The sequence below is a fragment of the Oreochromis niloticus genome, linkage group LG19 (assembly GCF_001858045.2).
Source record: "Oreochromis niloticus isolate F11D_XX linkage group LG19, O_niloticus_UMD_NMBU, whole genome shotgun sequence".
In the NCBI taxonomy this organism is placed as follows: domain Eukaryota; kingdom Metazoa; phylum Chordata; class Actinopteri; order Cichliformes; family Cichlidae; genus Oreochromis; species Oreochromis niloticus.
In genome coordinates, this window is record NC_031983.2 from 19,792,355 (window position 1) to 19,804,436 (window position 12,082).

At 40.0% G+C, this 12,082-nt stretch overlaps 1 protein-coding gene across 10 annotated transcripts in view; it reads right to left on the reverse strand.

The window, feature by feature from the left end:
* The window catches only part of tnika (TRAF2 and NCK interacting kinase a), a 60,819-nt gene extending 50,000 nt beyond the window's left edge, over positions 1-10,819 (reverse strand). For 8 of the 10 annotated variants that reach the window (XM_019348850.2, XM_025900726.1, XM_019348848.2 and 5 more), the window contains exon 1: positions 10,399-10,819. In XM_019348850.2, coding sequence (XP_019204395.1) covers positions 10,399-10,455 — 57 coding nt within the window. In that variant the 5' untranslated portion in view covers positions 10,456-10,819. The remainder of the gene's footprint in view (positions 1-10,398) is intronic. The other 2 variants (XM_005477311.4, XM_005477310.4) reach the window with 1 other exon arrangement.
* Between the last annotated feature and the right edge of the window lie 1,263 nt (positions 10,820-12,082).

Below are 12,082 nucleotides of genomic sequence, written 5' to 3' on the forward strand. Positions count from 1 at the left end.
ATTTTAATCAGATGGTGATCAGAGATGAGTCTAAAGAGAAGCAAATGAGCGATGCTCATTAACTTTACATCTAGCACCATCATCAAAAAAAGGATCACATTCCCTCCAGCCTTAGCTTCATGTTATGTTTATTGCTCAGTGAGAAATGTTAGCATGCTAACAGACAAACTATATCTACTTAACATCAACATACTGTAATTCTGAGCACGCTAGCATGTTGATGTTGCATGCAGCGTTGAGTCTTTTAATCCATATTACAACAGTGGGCATGTATTCTAAACAGTGCTGGTAGTTTAAATGAGCAGTAATGTCTCAGTAAAGCTCTCAGAGTGTTGATACACTGGTCTGAAATGCAGTGCTGGATTGCTTTAGGCATGCATCCAGACTAGCTAATAATTTAAGCCCACAGTCGCTAGGTTGCCAACACAACTCAACGCATCTTTGAAAAGGAGCAGCTTGAACTGAGCATAAAACCCACTGACCCTGCGCGCACACACACATACACACACACACACCTCCCCCCTTCCTCTCTGCTGCACGTTGCTACGGCATTCCAACAATAGCTGGCATTTACCCTCTCCTTCATTCTCTCTCTTTCTCTCTCCCTGTCTCTTTCACACTCTCCCTGCTCCTCCAGCTTCTGTTTTCCAACCAGCTGAAGTCCATCTATGTTTGTCTCACTCTTTTATCTGCACTTTGCTCTCATTCCAACAGTGAATGAAGTTCAGAGTTCCAGAAACACTGAGGTCCTTTTACCAGCTTTACCAGCTTTTCTCCCCGCTGCTGTCATTCACAAGTTTGATAAATGTGGCCATCATTCATCAATACATCAACTGTCCTCAGCCAGAACGCTGGAGCTATTCTTGAGGTTTTATTCACTCGACATGTTCATGATGACAACACAATTAAGCATGTAATCTTGCAGTGATAGTTCCGACTTTTGAAAATGTCATTACCAACTCACTGGAATGAGGCTTACAGTATGTTACAGCCAACTCTACTGGGTATTCAAATAAATCTTTGATCCATTTTTTTATATTCCCTTCTTCTTTTAGAGTAAAAGAAGATGTTTAAAAATGAGATTCTTCAACTGGGGGCAAAGCTAAAGGCTTATTTCATTGCTGGTTCACCAAAAATAAACTGCACTATTATGTAGATCTACACTGGGACTCATACAAAAGTGGAGAACAGACAGTTTTACACAATACCCCTTTCTCACAGACAATTCCCCTCTCAATAATACATCTTTTTTTATTGTTATTCTGAACAGCCACACATGTATTCTATTTGCATCCTTGTCCCTCTTTTCTAACCTTATCACTTTCCTTCCGTCTTGCATTCGCAGTTCATCTATTTTTTTATCACGTACTTTCTCTTTTTCACTGTTTGCACTTCACATTTCCCACGTGTGGGACTAATAAAGGTTATCTTACATTCATATCATGTCTGTGAATTTTCAGTTGAACTTGCAGCTAACTTTGCTGGCATGACACGTGCGCAACCACAGTGCTAGTGAACCACATACCACAGATAAAAAAGGTTTTCCTCTGATGCTAAACAGGTAACGCTATAGCCTATTTTAAGGGGTTTGCATAAATCTTGCATCTTTGTTAAGACTTCTAAAATGCATTTTCTCCTTCTTCTGTTCTTCTGTCTCAACTTCCCCCTCTTCCTTCTCAGTGTCTCTGTCTTTTCCCCATCCCTCCCTTTGTCTCTCCCACTCTATCTCCATATGTTTGTTTCTGTTGGTCTCAGCAGACCTGTCGACCTGTCAGCTGTTTCTGAAGACAGGGCCTTGCGCTTTTCTTGTTCCCTTCTTCCTGTTTTCTGTCGTTTTTCACCCCTCCGTTGTGTTCTGCAGACACCAGCACACACATGCGCTTTTCCTCGTACACAAACGCACGCGCACACATCGCAAAACTCATTCTCTCACTTTCTGTCTCAAGTACATCCTCCCGCTGTCTAGCTCTCTCACACTCTCAAAACTACACACACACACACACACAGTGCCAATAACACACTCCTACACAGGGATAGTGTTCAAATGTTCTAACAAGTATGAGTGGGCACAAAATGATGAGTGTATGTCTAAGTAAATGCTTGTGCACGTGAAAGAGAGAAAGTTAGAGAGAGACTGCTAGTTGCTTTTAACAGTGGACATTCTGAGTGTGCATGTGACCGGTTGCCAGCTTATAGAGGTAGATTATTTCACCCTTTACTTTCTTTATCTCTCACTACATGTGTATGCATCTATGTGTGTGTGCTTGACAGCTGTGTGAATTAACTCTCAGAGCTGCAAACAAAGTTCTGACAGTCTGTCTCGAGATTCATCGAAGGATGCCCTCTCGTTTCCTTTCTGTTTACACACAACAGAAACGTTCACATACAAAAAAGAAAAGGAAAATCCATATTGGCATAAACGCATATAGGCAATGCTGAAACACAAGCACTGGAAGGCACATTATACAGGCCCGCATGAGACTCCTGAATGCACACAGGATGAGTTCTGTGGCTAGAAAAAAGCAGCTTTTTGATGCTCCAGTTCATACATGTCTTTAGGGTTGCCGACAAAAATGTAGTACGATATCATTCATATTTTATAGGCCACTTGCAGAATCAGCTCTCAGCACGTGGCCACCTCTCTAAGGCTGCATCTGCGTCTGTGCGTCTGTGGGTTGGAGTTCCCTGTAACTGAAACAATTCGGCCTACTTCCTTGTTTTGTTTTGGGGGGTTTTTTTTTTTCATTTTGTTTTCCTGCTGAGTCTTTGCCAGGGTCACATGACAGCCATATGACCCCACTGGTGGCCAATTAATCATGCTGTGCGTCTGTATAAAGCTGCTGAATAACAGTACATTAAAAATAGCTTGTGATACATTTAAAAAAGTGCTCAGAGAAAGAAGAATGAGGATCCACCAACAGATGTAAAGACACACAGTCAACTTTTGAGCACAGCCTTCTGTCTGATGATAGTGCAGTTTTTTTTCTTACTAAGCTTTATTCCAATTCAGACACTTCTCTAAGAATTTTTCAAAGCCACAAAAGAACATGACTTCCTTTATTTTCTATAAGCCGTTGCAACATGATAGAAGCATGACACTAACTGGTAACCGATAACCTTTACTGTACGTCATACATTAAATTATTAGAAAAGCTGTAAGTAACAGCCAACTGACCAATTATCAGCGATGATTTTATTGGCCAATAGCTATCTGTAAATCTATCACTATCAGTATTTATAACAGCTGACAAATTAAAACGTAAAAGGTAATGAGCAATTCAATAACTACACATAACAAACGTTATAGAAAAAACCATATCGGCCGTTATATGTAATAGCAGATTTTGAAATCACCGAATATCGGTAGCAGTGTCAGTCTTAAGTATTCTATATCAGTCAGGCTCTAGTCACAAGTACATTGTATTAACTTTTGGTACAAGGGATGAATACAGTAATGCTTTGTCTCTTTTGCTCCAGACAGAGAATACTGGCCCATGAGCAGCAGAGTCCATTAATAATGGATTTTTAAGAGCAGGCCTGCAGCCCTTGTGAAAGCCACTTTACAACATGTGTGAGGACTTTTACTGACTGCATTCATTCTTTCATTCCACAGCCTAACCTTAATTCTCTCCACTACATTCCTAACTTTAACTCCTATCTAACCAAAAGCTAATCCTAGCTCTAACCTTAAAAATTAATGTTAAAACCAGAGCAAATTACTCACATAAAATCCCAATCAGGTGATCTAAGCATGGCTTACATGGAAACATAATCAATCTGATCAGAACAAGTTGCATGCAAAGGCCATAAGAAATGCAGCTGACTCTTAAATATATATATTGCTTGCTCCAGCGGATTACAAGGCTGAGAAGTCCATGTGTAAACAAGGTAATTAAAGGTTTTCAGTAAAGCTATTAATAACGAATCAACTGTCACTTACAAAGTAGACTCACCCTTCTTAAGAAGTAATGTATCACTCAATGCTTCATTGCCTGACACATTTTGATGCATTCGAAGTATGTGAATTCCTTTGACAAAACCACACCTCGATGCCATTGTGTAAAGTCTAACCAAAGCCAGTTTTACTCTCTAATGCTGTGTCTGTCTGTTCATTGTATCAGCCATATATCAGCTGTGTTATGAATTAAACCAATACTAAATCTAAAGATCACATTGCAGGATACTAGAGAGTAGTCACTAAGGTCTTTGTATGAGATTTCACTTAGTTCTGATTTCTCTTATCAGTTCAGCTCCAAACATTAGGATTCATATCAATCACACAATACTGTTACACACTTTAAAAATATGCACAAGTGACATGTGAATTCAAATTAAAAGTGGAGAGGAAAAATGAAAAATAAAATTGAGACAGATAGAGGCAACGCATTTAACGCACAAAAACAGCAGTACAAGAAGTGAACATTAGAGTCCTGATAAAATTGAAAATAATCACTGCAGATGCTGGAAATCTAATCTGTGACAGTACGTTTACACCGTGACACAAACAATTGTTCTTCAGGTTTAGTGAATCAGTTTGCATCTACATCCCAATCACGCTACATTTTATCAGCTATCGTTATCTTTGTGAATGACAGACCTGCAGACAACAGCAGATAGCTTATTCAATGTAAAGTTCATAGTCATATATTTATAATATAGCAAAGAAAGACAGAAGGTCTATTAAGGTTAAATCATCACATCTGAGAAGATAAGCTATGAGTATTGCGATTAAGATGATGATTTACGAAACCACTTCTCAAATTATTTGTTTAAAAAAAAATTGGCTTATCAGAAAATAACACATTTTTTCAGGTCTTTAAGCGTATGTTTATTGTACATTCCTGCTGCGAAAAAGTAAGACTTTGAAGTGTCTTTATAGTCATAAAGGTCATGATTATTTCAACCAGACCCAGCAGTGAGTTGTGCAATCTTTGCAATGAAAGCTAAGGAAATAAAATTAAAACTGCACAAATCTCTATTTTCACATCAACAATTGCTAAACTTGCTATGTATAACTTACGTGTAATGTGATGTGGGTCTAACTAACAAACCACATGACTAAGACAACTGGCAGTTGATGTGAATACTGTTGATCATCCTGTTGCAATGCACTGTTTTGAACTTTTGGATTCTGGCAATCATTGAATCTTTCGTGATGCAACTGCAAACTAAGAAAAACCCCACATGGCAATACTGGCCCAATATACTGCCCACACCCCTATACCGCAAAATTGCTCTAGAACGTGTTAAGGATTGCGACAAAGAGCTCAAGGGGTTGACTCCAGATGGCCAAAATGTGTATATCATATAAGCTGACAGTACACCCATATTGTTCTTAAAACTTATCAAATAATCCCAAAACACCCTGAATTACTATAACATGGCTTATGTATAGTTTTGTATCGCACAACAGCACTTTAGCATTATATCACCAGCATTTATGCAGTAAAAGTTCAACTCAAAATGTTACTTTTTACACTCACCAAGATCAAGATTTTTGCCAAGCTCATATTTACCTATTGTATATCTGTAGTATATCTTTCTGTGCATTAGCCAGTGACCAGGTGAGTGCAGTTAATGTTTGTAGAAAGTGATTTTCAGAGATGTGAGGTGGATTGAATTAGGGACTCTAAGAGGAGAAGTCATGCTGGGGCCAGCTCTGCCTCTTATAAAACCACTTACACTTAACAACACAGCTCAACACTGCTTGTTTTTACAAGGAGATGTCGTTGTAGCCCAATTCCCAGTACATCTCACCCAGACATGTACAGTACATTAGCAGGAGTCCACTTCTAATCACAGATTAACAGGCCACTGAAGAGGGTACACGCTGCAGGGTTTGTTGTGCGATGCAACAGAACCTCTCGCCACCCGATTCTGCCAACTTGCAATCTCACACCTTTCCCTATCCCCATTTGCCCATCACTCCTTCCCTTCTGCATGAATTGCTTTTCTACATCCCTCTGTCATTTCAATACATTTTTCTTTCCTTGCTGCCCTGCACAATGTGAGTGAGACACAATGGAGGGATCACTCCTATTATGGACTTGTTTGCATGCACATGATTCCTTCAAACACTTCAGATCAAGTGTGAGTGTGCACTTGTGCGTCACTGAATGAGAGGGGTGAAAAAGGAAGCTAGTATGTGGTGCAGTGCATACTTTCAAACATGCTAGAATAGAACGCATTAGATATGTTGCACTTTGACTGATCTAAGTCATGGAACTGGAGCTCTTGATGTTTTTCGTGATGTTTGAGTGCCACTATGCCATGCATAATGCAAACCAGGAGTTTACAAACTCATGGATGACATCAAGGTGGCTACGTGCATCTTTTTTATACAGTCTACATTTGTTTTTGTCAAGCACTTCTAAGAAGTCGTTTAGAAAGCAGACAGTGTGGTCAGTGCTTACACACAACAAACTACTTATGAGAGGTTTGCCAAGGAATCCTTTCCTTAACATGAATACTTTTGATGACAAATCTTTTCTTGGCTCATTTACTTTTTTCCCGAAATGAGCTAGCAAGTTGCAAGAAGCAAAAAACCAGCATTTATTAATTTGATATGATAATTTTATACACTAATTTTTACATTTTTAAAGGATTTTAACCATTCACAAACACACACAAAATGTGTAATGCATAGTTTACAACACTAAAATAGTTATAGGCACATAACTGTTCACAACAACTCTTTCAGGTATCATGTCATAAGTGATGTTTTTTATAGATCTAATAAAGTACAATAATTAAAATGTGCCCATCCATCCTTATAGATGCTTACAAATATATTATAGTATGTTATAAATAATTAATTAACTATAATCCTAATAAAAAGCTACACTGGAGGGCTTAAATAAGTAAAACATGCATGCAGACCACAACTACTTATACATTTGAATACTTATGGCAGGGAATTAAAGCTTTAATCTAACTCCATTAGTGACTTGAGGGGGAAAAAATAGGTCAACTAGAAGCAGGCAGGCACAGTGGAAGGGAGGGTGGGAGGGAGAGGGGCATTTCTCAGCGACAGTCTGCCATACAGTATATAGACTATTCATGAATAAGCTCTGTGTAAGCCTTGGGCACTGCTGTGGCCCCGTTACTATGGAGTCCATAGTGAGGGGCAGAGGAATGTGGCCTTACTGGGCAACAGGGATTGAGAGGGAGGGAGAGGCTCTAGAGATGGGTCTTTGCCTTGAACTACTTTAGTCACTGGTCACATCTCCACCTTTACCCCGAGCTCAGCCCTCTTGTCATTTTCTTCTTCCCTTCTTGGGTTCTCTCGCTGTCTCTCAATGTTCCTGTAAATCTCTCTAAGCTTCCTTCATCTTCAATCCAGCTTTCTCCCTCTGCGTTTTCTCTTAGTCTTTCTCTGACCATGTCACTATCCCTTCATCCCTTCACCTCTTCTCTCTTTCATCTCAGCTTTCACACCTGACTCCCAGCACAGCACATTAGTCTACTGCCAGTATTAGTGTGTGGTGTCTGTGTGTGTCTGTGTGTGTGTATTCCTCTGGCTGGACTTCCTGCTGGTTTGCCATCTGTTGCTCTCGTCAGCTGACTAGATGAGCCTGTGCTTCTGACGCCTCTGACCTGTGTGTGTTCGCATCACTTTGCATAAGAACCACTGTCTGTATTTAAAGAATTTTTAAAGTATTCAACCTTGTATATTTTTTTATGGTTATTGTGGGTCATGGTAAGATGGGCCACAGCAGAAACATTTCTGTGAATGCCTCTAGTCAGTCTGGCCTTCCCCACTAAAATGAAACATGATGCATCTATGCAGGTGCCGCAGGGTTGATGTGTCACACCAGCAGATGTTGCAGAGACCTGACAAGGCATATGAAAACAAAGCAAGAGAGGAAAAAGTGCAGAGGCAGCAAACATGAAAAGCCACTTCTCTTTCCACTTTACTTCCCACTCAATTCTGTCTGTCTCTTATGAGTGTGTGTGTCTGTGTGATGGTCATTGTGCCTATAAGGAAGCTCTAGCCCTGGAACAGCCCCCCACCCCCCCCAACCATACACTCATATAGACTTTAAAACACAATGCCCCACCATCATCACCAAGCCCAGTATTTATAAGCCCCCACTCAACCCTACCCACCTCGTCAGAGCCAGCTGACCTACTTCCTGTCTAGCCAGTCCAGCAGTGGATGACTGTAAATTCATCTTAGACCATGTGTGTGTCTGTCTATGTGTGTGTGTGTGCGCGCGTGTGTATTGCTCGGGAAGATAGGTATTGTTCGTACATGTTGAATGGACAAACCTTGGTTTGTTTAAGACTTCTCTGGAAATCATTGTTTATTTCAGCTTGTAGAACATGTTGTTCAGGTTGTGTAACTTAGTTACGGAGGAAATCACAAAAGACATTCACAACATAATATTACAAAGGAAATAGCTGGAGTATAGTTTGGGGGAAAAATATTAAAATAAAGGTTCTGGCTTCCCCTAATGTAGCATTATGGTGGTAGGAAATCTCTATTCTATTTTTTCTCTTCTATTTTTTCCACTTCCATCTTTTGACTCAAGCACTATTTTTATGAAAAATATGAAAACTTTTTTTAGAGCTGTACCACTTCATCAAATGAAATATCTAACATAGGAAAAAAATAAATAAAATAAAATAATAATAACAATAATAATAGAATCTTAGCTTTGAGGCTAATGAAAGTTTGAACTAACCTACTGGTCTTGCCTAAAACCTTTAAGGCTCTTAGTGTTGTGAACTCATCACTACTTTTAAGATAGTAGTAATCATTTGACATAATTATATATTCCCATACTCCTAAATGCACTTCTATGTAAAGGCAAACATGAGCATCTGGATGTGTTTGCACGTCCTTGTAAGCTGCCTCTAAGTCACAGTGACAGACACTTGAAATCCTGCCTCCTAAAGAATAAGGCATCCATGGCTGAACTCCCACTCGCCTCCTCATTCCTCTTTCAGTGTTTCTCTGTCTGTTTTATTCTACTCCTCTTCTTCTTTCAGATTTCTCTTTCCATTCTGTCTTTAATAGAGCTCGTCCCGCTGATGAAATTTTGCTAGGCGTAAACCTAAAAAGTAGCACTTATTTTCCTAAACACTTGATTCACAATTCCTTGGAAATATTATTCTTCTTTCAAGCAGTGCAAGGACGTGGGCGCAGAGACATAATGCTAGGAGACAGAACGACTGGCAGAGAGACAGGGAGGTACATTCAGTCAGTCAGATAGACAAGGTGATAGAAAAACAGGTGATGAAATTGATAGAAAAGAAACGGAATGGAGGTAGATGGATGAGTTGGTGTTAGTGAAGCAGAAACAAATAGGCAAGAAACCATGAAGCAAGAAAGAGACCAGCAAAGACAGAACTGGAGACAAAAATGGCATGTGGGCACAAACAGACGACAACTGCGCTGTGTGAGAGAGACAAAGCAAGAGGGATGTGGTTTTGTTTCTCAAAGCGGCAAACGGGTCTTTAGCTGAAGCATCCCTTACTGCTTTATGCAGTTGACTATCAGCTTGGCAGACACCTACACATTAGAAACACACGTACTGCCCAATGAAGTGAAAATATGGGTCTCCACACATAAACACAGGCTGTTTGTGTATGCCTGTCTGTTTGTGTGCACGTGTGTGTGTGTGTGTGTGTGTGTGTGTGTGTGTGTGTGTGTATTATGGTTTACAGCACATACTGGATGAACAAAAGAACTGGCTATTGCAGCATGCAAGGCTTCAGTTGTGACTTTGAGTAGGTTACAGTGACTACAGGTAGGTTGGCACGCTTGCCTCTCTCTCTTGCACACACACACACACACACACATGTACACACACACACACACACACACACTGAGTAAATACCATGAAGAACAGCAAGAGAGAAAAAAATCTGGATAGATATGAGTTTGACTTAAAAGCAGTTTCTGTCCTGTTCTTACAATACACAAGCCACGAGAATCAGCAGTGTGTGGTAGAAATAGGTTAAATTCCACTCTGAATCAATTCTGATGAGGCTATAATAGGCTGGCCCACTGAAAGAAGATACACAACACCCCCTATCCAGGTCAGCAAAATCACAGCCTCAACCTTAATTCAGCATCACACACAACACCGACCTTCCGGTAACTGACTTGAATGAAGATAAGCCTTCAGATGTGCAAGCCAGCTGTAATGTTGGTTAATGTCTATATATAATTTGATCTATAATTTGACACACTGTGGCGGCCCGTCTCCCACACATCCGCCTTTTGCAGCCTCCTCTGCTCTGTGCCGGTTGTTATTCAGGGAGCACTGTCAGGTGCAAGAGAAGGAGGAACGCGCGAGCGCACACATCAATTTTCTTACACACAGACACGCACACACACTCTTTTTCTCTTTTTTTCTTTAACAGAAATTAAACGTAAATTAATCTTACTCTCAAAGTAGATAGGTCGATTTCGTCCAGACTCCGTGCTGGAGAGTCACTCGCCATGATGGAGGACACAAAAAAGCCACTGTCTGTTGTCCGATATCCAGAAACGGTCTTAGCTGTCACGACTGTGTGGTCTCTTCTGCTGCTAGGTCTACTATCCCCCCTCTCTCTTGCACAGTGATGTGTCAATGGATGACAAAATAATATCAGTCCCTTTCTCGTCAGCAGCTGGACGCTCCTCGGGCCTGGAGCGCACAGCTAGAGCGCAAACGCGTGGAGGATAGAAAGCGATAGCACCGTGTACATCAACACTTGGAAGTCCATGTCTGCGGGATGTAGACCATACAGAGTAAGGTGAAGCAATACGGAGACTGATTTGTTTCTGGTACAGAAGCTGCTGTGACAGCCAGCCAGTAAATATAGAGAAGGAGGGAGGTGGGAGCCGCTTTCCCTCAGCAAACCACGCCTGTTACCGGGCGGGGTTTACTGAGGCAGCGAGGACTTCCAAACTTTTTTCTTCCTCGTGTTTAATAGCAATGTCCTTGTACAAAACAAAAGAAACTGACTGAAGAAATACTTTCTGATTGTTGCTTATATTTCCCTGTGTACTTTTGATTAAATAGAACACTATGTGTATTTTCTTTATTTATTCATTTTTTTCAGGAAAATCGGTATATTTTAATCACAAAAAATGTAACCTGGCCCAACACACACACAAACACAGATAATTATTGAATCCATCAAATGTAAACACACAAGGCAACTGAACTGGTGTCTGTTTATCAGGTTTCCTGTTACCTTGCAACCCCTTTCCCGTTACACTTAGGAGCCTGAAGCATTTTCATAAATCTGTGGAAACATGATAAACAACGAATAACATTCTCATTCCACCAAAGACAAGACGAAACCTCTCTGGTCTCTGGATCCAACTCTAGGTTCCCCTGAATTTGTCTGAGGGCAAGCAAGAGACAAGAAAAACACAGTAAATGATTTATTTATTAATCAATTATTTTAAAAAAACGACAACAACAACAATACTACTACTACTGATAAAATAATAACAATAATAATAATTTTATTTGTATAGTACTTTTCTACAAAGTGCTTCACAGTGTCAATAGAAGCCACAGATTAAAGTTAAGTATGCCTGTTCAAACATACAGACACATTAATGGACATTAAATCAACAGTACGGTCAGACATTCATTCCAACATACACACTTCCATACATACAAATAGTTATAAAGTATAGCCCAAAGCAAAGGGGGAAATTAAGGGAACGCTTATAAAAATGTGTTTTCAGCAGTTATCAGTCGACCTGATAGAGGCTAAGCGAGGTTGTCCCACAGGAGTCTGCTGATTCTGTCAAACAAGAACCTTGGATTTTGTTTATCATCATTAACCAAACCAGCAACATAAGATGTTCTCGCATATTTCATGAGTGAGTTGAGTGTGGAGGAAAAAAGTTTCCAAGTATTTACGTTACAGTACATTGTAAAAATAGCATTGACTTCCATCCAAATTCAGTCAGTGTAGTTTAATATTATTAGTACTAGGCAAAGCAAGCAAAAGCATGCCAGTAGAAAACAGATGGAAACATCAAGACATCAAAACACAAAATTCCACACTGACATACCTGTGAAAGGAACTTCCTTTTCAGTGGTTTTCATCATACCCTTTTCTGAAG